The sequence below is a fragment of the Anas acuta genome, chromosome 5, assembly GCF_963932015.1.
Source record: "Anas acuta chromosome 5, bAnaAcu1.1, whole genome shotgun sequence".
NCBI classification, from domain to species: domain Eukaryota; kingdom Metazoa; phylum Chordata; class Aves; order Anseriformes; family Anatidae; genus Anas; species Anas acuta.
In genome coordinates this window covers 29554023-29573358 of record NC_088983.1, presented here as the reverse complement: position 1 = coordinate 29573358, position 19336 = coordinate 29554023, and the positions used below count along the sequence as shown (strand labels likewise).

At 42.9% G+C, this 19336-nt stretch overlaps 1 protein-coding gene across 3 annotated transcripts in view; it reads right to left on the bottom strand.

Moving 5' to 3' along the window:
- IGSF22 (immunoglobulin superfamily member 22) overlaps positions 1-19336 on the bottom strand; it is an 86937-nt gene that overhangs the window by 55893 nt on the left and 11708 nt on the right. The window contains exons 2-11 of one of the 3 annotated variants that reach the window (XR_011097038.1): positions 18494-18756; positions 17887-18174; positions 17488-17577; positions 16771-16823; positions 14905-15024; positions 12852-12929; positions 10946-11119; positions 8665-9848; positions 5470-5674; positions 3071-3367 (exon numbers count right to left, since the gene is read on the bottom strand). Coding sequence is in view for 1 of the 3 variants with exons in the window: in XM_068683538.1 (XP_068539639.1) it covers positions 11084-11119; positions 12852-12929; positions 13713-13797; positions 14905-15024; positions 16771-16850 (399 nt within the window). In the remaining 2 variants the exon portion in view is untranslated. Of the gene's footprint in view, positions 1-3070; positions 3368-5469; positions 5675-8664; positions 9849-10945; positions 11120-12851; positions 12930-13712; positions 13798-14904; positions 15025-16718; positions 17707-17886; positions 18175-18493; positions 18757-19336 lie in introns of those variants that run through there. The other 2 variants (XM_068683538.1, XR_011097039.1) reach the window with 2 other exon arrangements.

Sequence of the window (19336 nt, the reverse complement as noted above, 5' to 3'; positions counted from 1 at the left end):
AAGTGCAGTTGCATTTTGAGCTACACAAACAAACTACGCAGCCACAGCAATGCTGTTCTGCATGCTGGACCAGGCAGAGCAGGTTCCACTAATTATATCCTGTGTTTAGGCTTCTGCAAACTTTCTGTCACTGTGTCCAGGTGGGTTTTATCATCTTTTTCTTAAGAAAAGAGAGAGAAGTGCTGTAATCACCTCAAAACCCCGTACGTTTTGAATGCAAATCTCACAAAGCACCGGCTAAAAGCAACTGGTTACAATTTTCATAGGAAGTGGTACTTTGAGTTTGGAGAGTTCCCATTTTCATTCTCATTTCACTTCTCAATTCCCCTTGTTCAGTTCATCACTGTTTTGAAAAAATCACTTTGGGTCTAACAGGCTTTGTGTCCTCTGTACCCTGCTATGGAAAACAAGATTCCCTCCTTCTGAGCTATAACTGCAGGAAAGATGTTGATGCGTGTTCAGAGGTGCAGTGATGCACTATGTGATTTGGCAAATACTACAAAAAGACTAAAACTGAAAACATGCTAAGCAGAGGAATGCAAGTGCTTTTCCTAAAAGAAGAGAGACAGAAGAACATACACAAGAGAGGAGACATTTTTGAAAAACAAAGGTTTAGCTCCCATGGAATCAGCACAGAAACCAGCAGCCGAGTCTCCAGCCCAGCTATTCAGAATCCCCAGGTTTGCTCACCCCTTAGATCATTTCTTACTCCCTTCCCTTTCAGTCCACCTGTGACCAAGTAAAGACCATTGAAACCCCTAAAGAAAGTCTCCTGAGTCCTGGTCGAAAGAAGCTCCCAGCCTAACAAAGAGTACTTTCACAGCTGGAGTCCCCACAGCAGGTACGCTGTGCCCCAGCCTACAGCGCCCATCTCCAAGTAGTAACTACCCCTCCTCCAGAACTAAAATCAGTGAGAATATAGTTCCTCAGATCTAAAATAAGCCTGCAATTAAGTTCAATTTGGAGTGAAATTCTGATCTCCTAAAGTCAGTTTTGCAGTTCCTTATCTCTTATTCTGAGATCTGCTCTCCCCATCTCACTCAGCTGCAAAGACCCCTAGCAGGACAGAGACCTTCCCAGTGACTGCCCAGGTCAGGGCAAGGAGGAGCCTCAGGAGGCCCCAGAAATAAGATATCAGAGCCTCTGAAATCTCACCCCCTCCTAAGGGGCCATTAAGAAATCTGAATATAAATTAGCACCTCACCCACACAGTGCTTTTGCAAGCCCTGCTCCTTAGCTAGCTCTGCTTACAAATAGGCTGCTCTGAATAGCTTTGAAGAGTCATGTTCCTATTGTAGCAGTGCTCACCTCAACAAGCTGTATGTGGGAAGGCAGAAGATATGTCCTACCCAGCAATTAGATTTCCAGAGGGATACAAAACTGTTCTGCCCCTCAGGCCTGCCTGCCCTCCCTGAGGCCAGGTGAGCAGCACTGCCAGGGTTCTCCTTGCAGCCTGGCTGATGATGCCTGGCCAGGATGGGCTTTCACTGCTTTTGGGGACTAGGAAACTATCCTCCAGCTGATGGATATGGCTTCAAACTGTGGCTTTGGGGAGGAGTGTATTAGGGACCCTGAGAAACACGAGACTCAGTAACACCAGGATGTCTTAAAAAACAATAAAGAACTGTTTTTGGTCTTTTAGGCGTGTGGTGGCTGGCTTCAGGGAAAGAAGTGTCATATGTATCCTACACAGAAAGACAGATGAGTGCTTGAAAATCAGAGCAGGAAACCCAGCATGCACATCCTTTCCCTCTGCTGACCCACACTGAGCTACTTCTGCATTGGCAGGGAGAACAGAACCTTCAGGGGGATGTGGGGGTGTGCATGTGTGTGCTCAGCAGTTGCCAGCAGGCTGTCCAGAAGCAATGATCACAGACAAAAATAACTGTAAAAGATCTTTCCAAATATAGCCCCGTCATTATTGGTGCTGTATCAGTTTCATTTCAAGCTGTGCCTGACAGTGTCTCGTTCCTTTTAAAAGAACAACAGGTACTGTGGGACCAGAGCCTTTTCTCTAGAAAGGGAAAATGGAGAAAACAGTTTCATGTCTGACAAAAGGATGGAGAATTCTTGCTCTCCATGCTTAACCTTAATGGCTCCCTAGTTAATCATAAGTAGAGTGAGCTCACCAGGGGCTGCTGAAACTCACAGGACATAGCAGTTTCAAGGCACTGCTGTATATATTGTAAGACCACTCTGCAAGCTGCAAGTTTGGGCGCCATGACATGGGGAAGCCGTGTGTGGATTGTGCATTAGTGTTAGCAAACCCTCACTGTATGCACCTGGAAGCATTCAGTTGCACAGGACCAATATGAGCCAGCTGGAACCAGGTTTGCTGTGTTACAACCTGATTAAAACTTCACTAGGTGGGAACTTCTGACATAGAAAAAAGCAGGGAAAGGAGAGGGGGACATAAATGTCTGTTTTTAATTAATTCATTAATTGTCTCTTGGAAACGTTTACTAGCTTTTATACATTGCTGGCAAAATCCTGCTATTTCGCAACGGAAGAGAACAGATCTAACCAGTGCAGTCTCTGTGGTACATGTAAAAAAAAATAAAATAAAAAAATAAAAAAAGCACAAAGCTACTGTCAGAATACATCAGTTGACTGTCTGGAGGTGTTATGTATTGCCATAGGTGTAGGGCAGGCCTGGTTACATAGTGAGAAATAGCCATATTTGCTTTTGAGACATCTAAGGAATTCATGAGACTTAGCCAAAATATGCCATTTTAAGGGACCCAATACTGCTTCAGACAACTGAAGGCAAATCTTCAGAGGAAGTTAACATCAGTTAGGCTGGTTTTGGATATGAAGGTAAGTTCTTAGAAACACTGTCATCCTTGCAGCATTAGCTGCAGTACATACGGGGCTATTGCTTCCTCCATGGGCAGGCACAAGAGCCAAACTGACCACAGAAGCGTGATCCACACTGCCAATCTCAGTAAGACAACTTGCCTTGGACAACTGCAGAGTATAAACTATACTCAAAGACATAAACCTACTGCTGGTTACCCAATCTGAAGGAAATCATGCCCAGTGAAGCACAGCAGCTTCAAATTTGACTTACCAGAGATGGTCAACTTATAGCTGCAGGTTGTCGGGATCCTTCGTAGGCAGATGCCGCTTGTTGAGCTGAATCACAACTTGGACTTACATGTGATGCTAATCTTGACCTTGTACAGGTCACTCCTGGATGGGGGTTGTTGATGAAAGCACAGTTCATGGTGCAGACTCTGCCTTGACTCATGGTGTGGTTGCTCAGTGAGGAGCATAATGCCAGTCAGTCCTTCCTAGGACACTTCTCCATTGTGAAGTCAAAATGTTCTGCCAAGGACACAGACACCTTGGGCTGCTTTGTACTGCACTGTTGGTTGAACACACAAACATACAGACACATACACACAGCACCATCAGGACAGCATCTTCCCCTGCATAGGTACAAATCCAAAGAGCTTGGGTATGAGAGTTCATGCCCTGGGCCTTCATTCCCCATGAGGGAAAATTCAGGGAGGAATAGGAATGAGCAATATGCTGCGTTACCCTCAGCATCTGACCAGTGTACCTATTACCCATGTAAACAAATACAAACTGAAAAGCAAGAAAGGAAGGAATCAGAAACCTCATTCTCCCATTAACCTGCTGTGCAACTGTAGGCAAGCAATTAATTTCTTTGTTTCTCAGTCTGTAAATAAGGTGTCGGGTTTTTGCTCCATGGGAATATATTGATGCTTTCTCTTGTTAATGTCATTAAATTGTAAAGTGCTTTGGGATATTTGGCTCCTAAGGTGCTTTAGAAATGCATGATTAAATTACACCCAATTATAAACCAAAGCAGGTGATCTTGGAAAGGAAGGGATATTGCTCTGCTGGCATTGCTCTGAGGCATTAATAGCCTACACAATGCTCTTGGGGAATCATGGGGATCTGCATGGGCAATTTAATTTCCAGTGTCCACTGTAAATCTTTCATTTTTAGCCTCTATCTAAACACGTTTTCTGAAGTCTCCATCATCTCCTTTTGCATCGGCGTAGGGTCCCATCAAATCTCCTGCATCCTAAATATAACACTGTAGAGTAAAATTCTCCTATGAGACCTCATTCTCAAGCAACAGCTCTCTCTCCTTCTTTCTCCTTCAGATTTTTTCTACCATCTCTCAGGCTTGTGCAGATGAACCCAGTGACTCACCGTTTATAATGATGAATAAGAAATCAGTTCACATCTGCTTGTGTCCTGCTGTCCTGCCTGAAGACAGGCAGGCTGTTACCAAGGGAATGTATCACAAGGCACAACCAACCTAACTTTCTCCTATTTATTACTCTTTTATACTCACTCATACACAGAAGCTATTCAAGTTATTTCCAGGCCTGGAGTAAGATCCAGGCCTACAGAAATTCCACATGAGAAAATGACTACAGCCACCAAAGTGCAGATGCTTTTCCTCAGCTGCTCATGTAACTGAAGCAATGTACGTATGGTCTAGTTGCATGGATCAAGAAAGGCTGATCATAAAATAAAAATAAGCTGACACTCAATTACTCATTGTAGTGTATTACTAATACTGTTACTTGAATGTATTGCCCATTGCTCTTAATGGGATTAGAAGACTTGTAGAAGCATGTGGACAGGCTTCGTAGAAACGTATGTATAGTCTGGTGACACATGTAAATATATAATTTGCTTGTATTATATCTCTGTTTTAATAAACAAATAGTAACAGGCCAGATAGAAAAAATTGGGCTTGGATCTCACTACTCCAAGTACCTGCATACTGCTTTGCCCCAAACCGGGCAGAAAAATCACTTACCATTTTGATTTGACGAACTGGGGTGTATTCAGTTTTTTTTTGGGGGGGGGACTGCTGCTAATGAGACATCCTTATTACTGATTAGGCCTGAGCAGGTAACAACTGAACAGAGGAAGAAGGATTTACCTGATGGTGACTAGTGAGTGTGCTAAAAGCACATCTAACATACTTTTAGGGACTTGTATAGCTCCTGGCCTGGACAGACTGTCATGCAATCTCCTACCCATGACAGATTTTTTTTTTTTTTTTAATGAATCATTTTCACTTAGGAAACAAATCCTGGTCAGACAGGAAATATACTCCAAGACAAATGACTTGTAAAGCCAGTATTCTGCTATGTCAAGACATGACATAACCACTGTCCCTGTACATGGACAGGCCCTATTGTCTTGAATTTTAATTTAATCAACATCTGTAGGAACTACTATGTAATGTGTGACATATGCACATAGTAAAAGGTGGCCTGGTCTTGAGAAGACTGCTATCAAATGGATGGAATAGAAGGAAATGTAATCTTAAGCCCACTGCCCAGGTGGGGAGCTGAGGTGGAGAACCCGTTAGTGGTATGCCCAAAGTCAAAGAGGAATACTGAGTTTAGTCCACAGTCATGAATACAAAAGCACCCTTCTTCCTCCAGCACTGTCATGAATGTTTATACTCACCTTTGTCTTTGCAGATGTATCACAGCTCCATTGAAGCTCAAGGGTCAGACAGTGCTTGTTGCTGTAGACCTTTTCTGCAGTTGTGAACCATGTGGCAGTACTGACATCATGTTTCAGCATACCATGAGTGTTAGTTGTCTTCCTCATCTTTATCTGGGTGGCAATTCTGTATCAGGGTCACAGTTTCTGGGACTTTCTCAGCCAGCTGTGGCAGGTCAGAGGAAAACTAAAAATTAGTTTGCATGTTTAAGTATTGGTTTCTTCTACTTGGGACCCTCTTTGTGTCCTTTTCTGGGAAAATTAAAATTCACTTCAGCTCTTCCCTTCCAAAGTCTGTGTGTGTGTAAAATGCTTTCTTCCTTAATTTCTTTTAGCTTGAGGAACCCGAGTAGCAGTTTGCCCTGTGTAATTCCCTTCTGATGAAAAAATAAGCTTGTTAATTTTAAAAAGCACTCTCTTGTGAAGAGACGTAAAAACACAGTGCAAAGGTCCCTTAATCCCCAGCAGATTGTTACAGTAATGGAAGCCTCTTCAAGGAGCAAGCTAGTCTGCCTACACTTGGCTGCACCCACTTGCAATGGAAATAATCTCACCAGATTGCCAAGGGGACAGACACTGCTGTGTTAGGGCTATGATGGGCATGTGCCCAATCAAACACAGAATGAGAAACAGGGTAGCATTTAGGGATGTCTGGAGCAATACTACTTCATCCTTTCCCTCCACACTGGTCACAGTGAGGAAAGCTCAGTACCTTCCTTATTGCTTGGGTCTGAACTGCACCACTCCCATGTTTGTGTTAGTTAGCTGGCTCTGACTTTGAGCTAGTGCAAAGGCTGAGCAAGGCAGACAGCTGGCTTGACTTGGGAGATGCCACATAAACCTCACGCTACAGTTAATCCGTTTGCTTGCCTTGAAAGCTAAGGGACAACAGCTGATGATAGAGATAAATTTGTACAATTTAAATTGAGAGATCCATTCTTACACAGGTGCCGATTCTGCAAAGTACCACAGAGCCACAGTTTGCACAGACATCTAGGCTTAAAAACAGGACAGCAAAGACATTGTCTTTAACCTCTCCAGATATGAGCTCAACATCCATGTGAAAAGTAATACCTCAGAAAGGACAGTATATGGACCTCAAGCTTTGCCTTTATAACCTAATTGCTCCCCCTAGGTCACTCAAGGTTTAATCAAAAACGTTTTAACTTCAGTTTGTGCAAACTGTAGTTGCATGCTTGAAAAATTCTGCTTCTGCTGATAAACCAGAGAGCTTCCTCCGTGCTTTATGGTTTGCTGAACACTGTCAGTCCTGCTGCAGAGGGCTGGATAATGCAGCTGACAAACTTGTGTGCACAGAAGTCCCTCTACCACCACCATCAGAGAGGCTTATAAAAAAGAACTTGCCAGAAAAATAGTCAGCAGTTATGTGGGACTTGATGAACCTAAAGCACTGTTATTAGTTTTCTCCAACAGTCATCCTCTTTTAAATCAAAGTGACAGCTCATATGACAAAGGCCAAAAGATAACTGCAGCCTCCATAACCCTGCAGCTGTATTTCACTGCATGCCAAAGAAAACTCTAAGTGCAGGATTTCTCTTGTGACAGGACATAACACAGAATCTTACGGGCAAAGATGTATGAATGCATCCTGCCCTCCCAGAACAAACCACCCTGTGGCTCTCCAACCTCACAGTCAGATCAAACCTATGAGGGGAGAGAAGAAAAACGCAAGACAGAAAGAGATATTAAAAGATTAAAAAAATGAAAGACTGCACAGAAGAGTGAAGCCGTTCTTCAGTCTGTTGACTCAAGCCCCAAGAAGTGAATGACTGAGACAGGAAGAAGAAACCTTCGAACTGTTTCAGCAGAAGGCAGTTAGTGTAAGGGTTGCAGTGGGCTGAGAGCCATGATGCCAGCTATTTTCTCAATACCTGTACCACAAGAAGAGAGACATTAATGCCTCAGCAAACATCTTAGTAATAAGCACCTATTCACACCAATTTTAGGTGAGGAAGGTAGAACATTTAAAAATAGTTCATGTAAAAAATGAATGAGAACAAACAAACAAAAAAAAGAGGCAGCTTTAATGCCTCATTAGATGTTTTTATTGTCCACCTCCTGTCACAAACAATTTTGTACATCTGTTTCTAATAGAACTTGTCATACTCTTTGGTACAGTACTACGTGTTGCCATTCTGTACCAGAGAAGTTTGTTTGGAGTCTGCAGTCCCTCCGAGATCTTTTGGTGTTTCTCTCTTTGGAGATGTGTTACAAAGCCATGCTTCACAGACTGTTTATATAGTTCCAAAGTGGAGACTGAGAGGACCTTTTTTGGTCACCCAGATGTTGTCTCCTGAGATTTCCTTAGTCAAGTATGAACATCCTTCTACTCTGCAGAAATCAGTGTTATACAACATGACTTACGAATCATACACCTTTTCTTGCTGGCATTACTGCTGCTTAGAGCAGTCAGCATCACGCTTTATCACTTGAGAATATCATAGGCATAATAAGTCTGATTTTCATAATTAATAATCAAGAACTCCTAAGTCCTAAACAATAAGGATTTAAATAATTTGCTACCTTGACTAGTAAGCTGGCTAGGGATTTCAGGAAATGTTATAAAATTTTCATTCTCAAGACATAATTAGTGTCTCTGAAGCATAACCTCTGATAATACTATTTTATCTTTAGCACGCTAGCACCTGACTGCTCATCCCATTCAAACCCATCACCTGAAAGAACTATAATCTTGTCTCAGTACCACTGTATTTAAAACTAACTGGCATTTCAAACATGACAGTTGATTTGCTGTCATACTTACCCACCTAAATGATACTCAAACTACAGTATCCATGACACAAATTAGACAATCAATTGTAATCACATGCTCAGTGTGAGAGGTCAGTGGTGGAAGAAACAACTGACATTATACCCGACATACCCATTCATGGGACAGCTCAGTGCTAGCCATGATCACAGAATGCTTTTGACTGACTGCACAGCTTGTGCTGGCCTCCGTTTCCTCCCAGCACCCTGAAAATACAGCAAAAAGCAGCAGAGCTTCTTGCACAATGCTCCTTTGTGCAAGATGAATTTGATAACCCTTTACAAAAATGATGTACAGTTAGAAAATGTAAGAAAATAACAAGTGAGAGATGGGAACTTGATCTGGACAGATACTGCAGGTCTTACCTGGAGGTGGCATTGCTAGAATTTCTTCTTTGTAAAAGTAATTCCATTGCTTCTTCCATGACTTGGATTCAGAACAAGGATTTGTTTCTGCTGCAAGCCTCCCACAGGGTTAAATGGTAGTAGAGATAAGCATCTTGGTGTATTTTGTCCTTTCCTTGGTCCTCAGCTCACATCCTCTAGTACATATCTTGATGGCACAGCTCCCTGATTTAGCTCCAGCCAGGTTAACAACCTGCTGGAGCTGGACAAATTCACCTTGTGGAGGCCATTCATGAGTTCTAGAGGCTCCATGACAGCAGGAGAGTTGTGACAGATCACTGTACCTGCAGGCCTACGCTTGCGTATGTGAACATAGAGCTGCTCCTATTACAAGACGTCAAACCTAGAGTGAAAACAGCTTTAGTAAACATGGAGCAAATTCTGTCCGATGAGATTATGCAGTTTCTAAAATGAATGCACATACATACAGCCCTGTTCCACAGCTGGTCATTTAGAAGTCCTCACAATGTTTGACATGGGACCATCTGAGTTCAACTTGGAAAGGACACATTTTATGAGCACTGACCACCACTCAGTCTCCACATACATGTTTATTTGGGAGAGGTATCTGTTCATTAAAGGTCAACGCATTGTTTCTGCCTCTTCCTAGCTAATTGATAAGATCTGTACTATATTTCATAAAACCTGTCTTTTTATTGTTTTGACTGCTTTGTCTCTGTTCTTATTTAATAAATCTCCTCTTACAGTCCTATGTCAAGTGGTTAGGTGCTATCTGAATTGCTCAGACAAGTGAATTTGCTTACTGGCTTGCAAGATACTGTTAATGTTCTTCAAGTTTATGTGCCAAGGATTACAGCACCCCAGTTAATAGTCATTCTTGAAAATAGATATTGTTTTAGATATTGCAACTTTCATAAATTCTGCAAGACACAATTCAATTCATTACAGCAATCCAGGCTGAAGTTTGCCACATTCCCTCAGATTTCAGTCATAAATGCATAGGTCTAGTTATAACATACATGTTTAGGAACCAGATGATAAATGCTGAAAGAAATATATTGAGGGAATTCTTTGCAACAACAGGTTGATGGTGTGCTAGGAAGTCCAGGGCCTGCATGGTTGATATCTATCACATGGAATTCATCCTATATCCTTCAGGAAACCATCCATTTTGAATACAGCACCTGGAGAGACAAATGTTGCAATTACACAACTGTCACCTATGAAAGTGTTTCCGAGTGGTCACTTATTTTTTCTAATTGATTTTGGACTAAGAAAAAAGCAAGAGGAAATTTCAGCTCACAGACTGCTGGAGAACAACATGAACTTAGGGGTCAAGGGAGCCCCTTAACTAAATCTAGCCTTCAGATCTCCAGGGGTCCATTTTTACATCTCTCACTAAGGTCCAGAAGAAGGAGATAAAATCTCTAAGAATATATTATGGAGAGAGATGCATAATTTGCCATTATAATGCTTTCTACTACGTTATGGTCTATAGCGCCTGGTGTAATCATACATGGTGGGGAAAAATATCTTATCCCACTGACTTTAGTGGGAATTCCCATGAAGTAACAGGCTCAGATTGGCCAAGTTTTTCATAGTCCAGCCTTTAAGCAAGGTTAAACCTCCATTCAACTAAAAAAAAAAAAAAAAAAAAAAAAAAAAAAAAAAAAAAAAGGAGAAAAGTGCCTCTGAAACTGAATAATCTATCATAAAGTGTTTCCATTATTTACCATGAGTAATGTTGTGACTTTAAGGGGGATATTTTTGGGTAGTGTGATTGATCATAACTTAATTAATATGAAGGTCCAACATTTTGAATGAGACAGAGGAAAGAATCCAAGAAAGTACCAAAATATTAGCAGAAAAGGAAAAGCATAAGTCTCGTTAGTCAGATGCTGCTGCTGATAGGAACACTCCCATGTGTTATGCAAGCTGTGCTAAGCATTGATCATATGGTTGCATTCTGATGGATACAACAAAATCAATCATTTGTTTAATTCAGTTCTGGTCTAAGTCAGGGAGAAACAGTCAGGGAGAAACAGCCAAATCTGGGTAGCCAAATCAGACACTCAAATCCATGGGTGTGACTTTCAGCAGTTTTGCCATCTCATTGCCGCTTGTGGGTATCCAGCTATTTCTATTTGAGAGCTGAAAAGCGGATCTCACTTTGAACAGTGTATGTCAAAATATACATCTAGCTAGATGCCATGATGACATTTGGTTGATTAATCTCTAGCTTTTCCTCTGGCTACATAAAACATAATAATCTTGGTCTGACCTTGGACTGGCTCTTTGGTGACTGGGACCCAAAGATTGATGCCTTTCTTCCTTCTTTCTGTGATGTTGCCTTCCACTGGAAAGCCTCCAACCTGGGCTGTGGAGCTCCAGGTGATGGTGACGGCTTCTTTCCTGACATCTACAGCTTGAAGCTGAAACATCTATCTTGAAGGCTCTAAACAGAGAAAAATCAATTTAGTGCAGCACAGACAGAATTTGTGGACTCCAAATTGTGTGTGTCTATGTACACATACATAAATACGTACAGTAAGAAGTGAAGGAGGCTAACTTACATGTTTAGGTTTATTCATGGCCACAACCTTTTTCTAAAGCCTCTTACTTTGCCATCCACTTCCCTTTATTGTTTGAAATGGTTGAAACATTTCAATGGTTGCACACATTCAAAAAATGAGCTCTTTCTGCAACGTGCTGCAAAGCAGTCAAGAAATGCCTTCTCTAATCCATAGGTAATTTAAATAAAAATGAAAAAAATGCAGAGTTTTAGGTGAGAACTGATGTATATTACTTTAATTTGGAATTTTTCTGTCTTTCTGACATGCTTCAATAGGCCAGACTCATTGTTTCTACTCTGGCATCTATGATATACTCTGATCCTGGGGAAAGGGGGCTGCAAATCTTGGGAGGTACAGCTTCTCCAAGGAACCCAGTCTGTAAAGGAAAATGGGCACAAGAGGTACCCAAACTATAACTCCTAGAACATAGTTCAACAGTGTTGTCTAACCAAGTTAGGTTTTGGCTGACATATTTTCTTTCTTGGCTGCAAAACAAAACGTTTTTAAGCATTCCCTTTTAAATTATCTTCTCTCCTCCCCCACAATATTTTCCAGAGAAAGCCACTTTTCATTTCTGCTGTATTCTACTAAGCTTATGTAACTGACACTAGAACAGTGTGTTAGTCAGTCCTCTCTCGTGGCCAGTCCATACTGATGGGTTTCTAAGTCCACAGACACTTGTAGTCAAAAGACCTGGCTATTTGCTTGATCCTGGCTATTAGCCCAGGCACGAAACAGCTTCTAAGCTCCTGACCTTGGAATGTCCCCTGAGGCACAAGGACAGCATTCTTTTGGGGATTGGCAAGAAGGAAGAGAACAAAAATGATGGGAAACAGGACAGTGAAACCACCTTAAAACAGCTGTCCTGAGATGATGAAATGCTTACCAATAGGCTGGTCCAGCAAAAACTTCTGTTTTAAGGGGCTCAGTGAGGCCCTCAGAATTCACTCCACATATTCTGAATTGGTAGGCTTTTTCTTTCTCCACCCATAGCAAATGTGGTGAATTTACTTTCCATCATCCTTACTTGGATTCAAGATTTTTTCCCCAGCCCATCTTCTTCTTGATGGTGACCTGCTTTCTGCCATTGCCTTTGGGTGCTTTTCATCTCAATACAGTGCATTTTCCCTGTGTATTCCAGGAACTTTACTGTCCCCTGTGTGAGTTTTGGGTTGTCTGCACTGTGTGCAGCTGAACATAGTGACATGGAGAGCTATTATTTAGAGGGTCGTATCCTTTCATGGTGTAAATCAGGGTAGTTCTATTGAAGTGAACTGATTTGGTAACTCAGTCTGCCCCACTGCAAGTTGTTTTTTGTTTTGTTTTGTTTTAAGGAAATCTGAATTCAGTGTCTACAACCCAACATATGTACCAGTGACCGGCCTACTATAAAAAGATGTGGGATCTACCAACCATTCTGAGGTAAAGACTGACAGAAGCCGAGCCATAGACATTTTTTTCAGATTCAGCACAAAGGCTCTACTGTCTTCTCTTGAACACTTTTTGGTTGTAACCTAGTTACTAGTTTTCTCCATCACCTCTTTCTCTGTCACCTCAACACCATCTCTGAACCATGTGACTCTGCACAAGGCAACACTTTGGTTTGAAAGGCACCTTGATGCTTGCAGTATGCTCAGTCTTTGTAACGTGCAGCAAAAAGCTCAAGGACGGGTTCTTCAATAACAGGAGAATCTGCAAAGAACAGAAGACAATTGAAAGCTGCAGCTGCAAATACAGTTTGACATTTTTCCTGTGTCTGCAAATTCCCAACAAAGATGGTCCAGAGCTTGGCCCCTCATACACTCCTTGATGTTTTTAATGTAAGAATCCTGTATTTCATCAGTCTTCAGGGATGTGCAAAATTTTCAGTGTGTTTTCATTTAAGTAACTTAAGTAATTGTTTGTTGTTCAGGGAGCTGGCTGATCTCCTTCAGTTGTTCAGCTCAGCAGAGAAAGAGGAAGCTCTGGGAAATATCAAGTCCCCAAAGTTCCCCACTTCCTTAGGGCCTGGAGATCTGATTCCAGGCAGTTTCTAAGTTTTGAAGGTAAAAGAAGAAGCCCTTTGTTCTAGTCTTCCCTAAGGCTACATTTAGGTAGCTATGATCATGACAAAGATCATGGAATCAAAGTTTACTGCTTGTAAACGAAATACTCTGTCAATTGTTAGAGTAATATGGGAAAATGCCAAGGATGACATGTATGCAGTAAAGAAAAATAACCAAGTTCCTAAATATTTCTGGTGGTATTTCTTTCAACTGTCTTATGCATACGGTTTACAAAGGACAATCTTCTGCTGAAATTGTCATAAAATGCAGACTAGAATAGTTCTGAAAGCAGGAAGTCAGCCCTCCTTATAACCACAGCTTGGATGAGCTTTTACTGCACACAGGTTCGATAAATCTATATTTGGTGCTGCAGACAAAGCATCCTTACTGCTACATTTGTCCCGCTGCCTGGGCAGCGATATCTACCCACCTCGCCTTGATTCAGCAAACAGAGGCTCATTTCCACGCTGCAGACGAGTCTGAAAGTCCATCTGGCGCCATCTGGCTGCCAAGAGCTGAGTAAGACACATATTTATATGTAATTTCAGAAAAGGTGTTTTTCTTGTTGCTCATGACAACAACGCTTGAAGCAAAGGTTGAGGCCAACTTTCTCGATCACAGATTTATAAATACAGAAACCTATGCTTAGTCACTTATAATCAACCAGTACAACTGTTCAATTTTATCCCCTCAGCTAACAAAGAAGCAGGAAGAAGCTGTTTTGCTCATGCAGACAGATAAGCCTGTCAAATGGTACAGGCCCGGGTTAGAGTACCTGGTGAAGCATCGGTTCTGCAAGCACTGTTGTATGCCTTCTGAACAGCAGTAAGGAGAGGGGCTGACTACCTGCAATGGCAACTATTGCTCTGTCCCTTGGCTGAATGTGTACCTCCCTTCTTGCTTCTCTCCCAGCCTGTCAATGATGAGTTTGCAGATGGCTCCCTGCTACACTATCTAGATCCCTCTCACAGCCATAATCTGACAAGCATATTGAGGCACAAAACAACCCGCATTGCAATAAACACCATCTCTGACCCTGTCCCTGAATCCTCTGATCAGAGTTTCCTCCTCTAACACAACTAAGGGGTCAGGATTTCTAACTCCTTCTCTAGCAAAATGCTCTGTGATGTATGGGCAGAATGAATTCAGTGTTATGTGGACAGGGGGATCTGCAAATCTGCCTTCAAAAGCCACACATGGCATGCAACGAAGGGTGAGCATTAGCATGCAAAGGATATGCTTACTGATTACACTGAAAATCTGAGACTGGGTGAGGGAGAAGGGTGGGTGGTGAGAAACCAGCCTTGTGCGAATGAATGCAAGTATACAGGCTGAGAAAATGGGTTAACAAACATGAAAGCATCTGTACAGGAAACCGGGAAGGAAAATTAAAAAAAAAAAAAAAAAAGCCAAGATCCCAAGCCAAAACTTACTAAGAGCAAGGCTGCAGGAGACTGGGAAGGGTCAGATCAGTTCTTGTCTGCTCTGTCCATCTGTTTGTCCTTAGTTAAAGGCCCCTTACCAAAATCAAGCCAAATCCCACAGTAGCTATACCGGAGAACTTCCCATTAGAGTTTTGCATCTTTTCTTTATACTGACAACACCAGGGGTATTTTACCTACTTGCCATCCTTGAACCACACTCCTTCCACCTTCTCATCATTCAGGATGACACAGAGTTTGGCAGGATCCCCAGTTAGAACAAGAATATCACACATACACCCCTCACAGCAGCAAAAGCACCTGGAAGAAATGCCAGTAGAAGCATGTGAGCAGAACAGACTGAGTTCTGCTCAGAGTGGACTGAGCATTTAAAACACCAAGGAGGTATTTACAGCATGGAGACCTCATAACAAAATGGACAGGCCCTCAGAAAGCTGTTATCTCTGCTTGGTGAATTGGATGTCAAGGGAAGAAAGGGGGGTAAAGAAAGACTCTTGTTAATTAGTTTTTGCCCTTCTTTTTGGGTATCCACTAGAGGGATACAGCTCTAGGAACCCAAAAGCCAAAGCAGAAAACAGCCTCTTGGCACTGCTCTGGACCCTTAGCTGATCCAGAGGAACTTTCAAACCAGATGAACATTTCTGCTACTACCTAGAGAATATTTGTAGCTGAACCTGAACTCTGCACAGGGAAGTGTTAAGTCTGTAACTAAGACACCAGACTGCAATTCCATTGCGCACAGGATGGTAGGAGCCCCTGGAACCACTGCATAGAGAGGTGGCCCAGCCGCAGCTTTCCAGGTTACCTGTACCACAGAAGAAACTGGCTGGATAGCCGGGCCCAAAGAGTTGTGGTGAATGGAGCCAAGTCCAGTTGGAGGCCAGTCACTAGTGGCGTCCCCCAGGGCTCGGTGCTGGGGCCGGTCCTCTTTAACATCTTCATCAATGATCTGGATGACGGCATTGAGTGCACCCTCAGTAAGTTTGCAGATGACACCAAGCTAGGTGCGTGTGTCGATCTGCTCGAGGGTAGGAAGGCTCTGCAGGAGGATCTGGATAGGCTGCACCGATGGGCTGAGGTCAACTGTATGAAGTTCAACAAGGCCAAGTGCCGGGTCCTGCACCTGGGGCGCAATAACCCCAAGCAGAACTACAGGCTGGGAGAGGAATGGTTGGAGAGCTGCCAGGCAGAGAAGGACCTGGGAGTGATGGTGGACAGTCGGCTGAATATGAGCCAGCAGTGTGCTCTGGTGGCCAAGAAGGCCAACGGCATCCTGGCTTGTATCAGAAACACTGTGACCAGCAGGGCTAGGGAGGTGATCGTCCCCCTGTACTCGGCTCTGGTGAGGCCGCACCTCGAGTACTGTGTTCAGTTTTGGGCCCCTCGCTACAAGAAGGACATCGAGGTGCTTGAGCGGGTCCAAAGAAGGGCGACGAAGCTGGTGAGGGGCCTGGAGAGCAAGTCCTACGAGGAGCGGCTGAAGGAGCTGGGCTTGTTCAGCCTAGAGAAGAGGAGGCTCAGGGGTGACCTTATTGCTCTGTATAAGTACATTAAAGGAGGCTGTAGCGAGGTGGGGGTTGGCCTGTTCTCCCATGTGCCTGGTGACAGGACGAGGGGGAATGGGCTAAAGTTACGCCAGGGGAGTTTTAGGTTAGATGTTAGGAAGAATTTCTTTACTGAAAGGGTTGTGAGGCATTGGAACGGGCTGCCCAGGGAGGTGGTGGAGTCACCATCCCTGGAAGTCTTCAAAAGACGTTTAGATGTAGAGCTTAGGGATATGGTTTAGTGGGGACTGTTAGTTTTAGGTCAGAGGTTGGACTCGATGATCTTGAGGTCTCATCCAACCTAGAAAATTCTGTGATTCTGTGATTCTCCAGAGGAGAGGTCAGAGAAGGCCCCTGCCCCAACCCTGTCCCTTCAGGCCATCCTGATGGGCACTCACATACCAGGCCTGGTACCCATTTTCCAGAAGCCAGGGTTTCCCTGCCCATTACCATCAACAGCCATGCTCAACCTTGGCCCTAGACTCCTCATGAAGCTGCACACCTGGAAAGCCCAACACTGCGGATGCCACTGGGAAACCACTCCTTTCTTCTGGCCTGTTTTGGGAAAACAAAATGAGACATGCTTGGCCAAAACGCTATTAGTAGTGCTACCTCTACCTAAGTCTGTGCACCAAGTCAAACTAGCATTTGTGGGGCATCATCTGATGCAGAAAATGCCTAGCTATTAGGAATATACCACCCTCACAGTGACAGCTGTCAGGGGTGGGCACTAGGACAGATCAATCTTCCACATGAACAAACTGCCTAAAATCTGCCTGACTTCACATCTGAGCTGCTTTTGGCCCCTGAGGTTTCATTAGTACCATCCTGCCAACTGAATAGTCAGGTGTTTCTGAACTTGTGAAGGATACGCTAATATCATTTTATTGGCCTTTCAAGCAGCTTATTTTAAAATAGTCTTAAAACGCTGCACTTTTTGTGGAAGGTATCTGGGTATACTAAAAACTGGTCCACAGCTAACAGAAATCATCTCAAATACTAGCAGCCACCGAAATCCAGACTGTGAAGAAGAGCTTTGAAATTCTCCTTTGGTTTATGCCAAGAGCATGAGGCTAAGCTTGCCAACCTTCCGCTTTTAACAGCCATGTGTCCTTATAGAAGGATCACAGATAAAAGCTTACAGCATCAATAACGCTACTGCAAAATTAAATCACAAAACAAATGTGATATTAAATATTTACTATACCAACAGCCTCACATTGTGCTGCTGGTCTTCAGCAGACTGCAGTCAAACATCCCATGGGTCACTTCAAAGAATCAGGATGAGAATTCATTATGACAATCCTGGCTAAAATAAAAAACATCATATTTTACTAGGATGGTTTAGGTGGCACGTGCAAGGACTTAAAAGGAAGATTTACTCTTTTATGCATCTACCACTTCGTACAGCAAAGGGAAATCCTTAATTATTACCTTCATGCAACCAAGACAAATCACAGACTAATGGCTTATTCCACATTAAACAATAAACAGACTGCAGAGCAGTGTTATCTCACATCAGTTTCCTAGCTGTTACAGCAAAGCAGCACTACTACTCTGCAATGAAGAACAGTACAAAGGCTATTGTTACTCTTCCTCTCGAGCCAATCACACTTACCTTCTTCAGTTAGACTGCCACTGATGTACCTCTCATTAGGGTCACAGTCTTGCACAGCAATCAATGCCTGTGCAATCTCTTGAATCACTCAGCCCAGCAGCATTAACAATAAGCTCTGCTCTCTTCCCTTCATGCTTTTTGGTGTACTTAAGAGGCTTCTCAATCACCATTTCATTCTTCATCCCCTTCAGGGTGACATCTTTGGAAGTCAGCACGCGCTCCAGGCAGGTTTTTTCCTTTTTCATCTTGGGTGCTTCTCAGGTTCGCTGACGAACTGAATTTTAACTCCTAGCAAAGGGGAGAGGATTGGCAACAAGAAATGGCACGTATAAGCAAATACCTTATAGATCAGAACAGGTGGCTTTGCTTTTGCAGGATACAGCCCAGGCTCCTACACAGGAGAGATTCCAGGCTTGGGATTTTACTTCCAGGGTGAAAGAGGCCCTGATGCTTCTCTGCTTGCCCATCTACAGACCAGCTGTATAACACTGCAGCTTTCAGTTCTCTCAGCCCAAGTTCTGGGGCTTTGCACTTTAGCTCTATGGATTTTGCATCTCAAACCTTGCTAATCTTGTGTTAGATTCACCCACAGCCCAAAGATGCTTACCTTGTGTTACTTATGATTAATGAAGAGGGGAGCTTTCTGCACAAGATCTTCAGTCTCAACAATGAGTGCTCTAGGGCCACTGGACCTAATTGTGTACCAATCCATCATCAGTAGAATGCCCTCATACTTATCATCTTGGTTCAACTCTTGCCCATTGAACTTCCAGGTGAATTTTGGTATTTTGTTTGGCAGGCAGATTACAAACACTGTTGTCAGCCTTTCTTTCAGCCCTTTTGGTTCTGTTAGGAACGTTAGGAGCTCACCTGTTAAAATACCAAAAAGACAAATACCCATTTTGTTTTGCCTAGTTCCTGACCTTGGATTTCCTACGCTAAATAGTGAGACTTCAGTGAAGTCAGTTTGATTTCTTTCATAAATGGCAGCAAAAAGATCAATTCATTCCTTAAACTTCAGCAGAAATTAAGCTAAATAGCTCAATGTTCAACAGAAATTTCATGTAATCTTACAAAACTGAATACCAACAGACACATTATTTTTCTGTTCAGTTCTTCTGTCTCAGTTCTGTTTTTTTTTTTTTGGTTTTTTTTTTTTTTTTTTTTTTTCCCCTTTCCTGACTCTAGGTCATTGTAAAGTCAATGGCTTCAGGCAGCTGCAGATAAGATACCTGGAACCATTTGGCATACCTGGAACCAACTGGTAAGCAGAAAGAGGACTGCTATCTTTCTGCATGATCTGTCAAGGGTGCTGCAGTACCTGGCACGGGGTTGCTAAGGCTTAAGTAAGGCAAACACTACCAAATACTGTGTCCAAACCCTGCTACTGAAAAAGATAAGTATTACACTTAAAGAATGGTACTTCTGGCAAAGCTTATCTTTAAAAGAT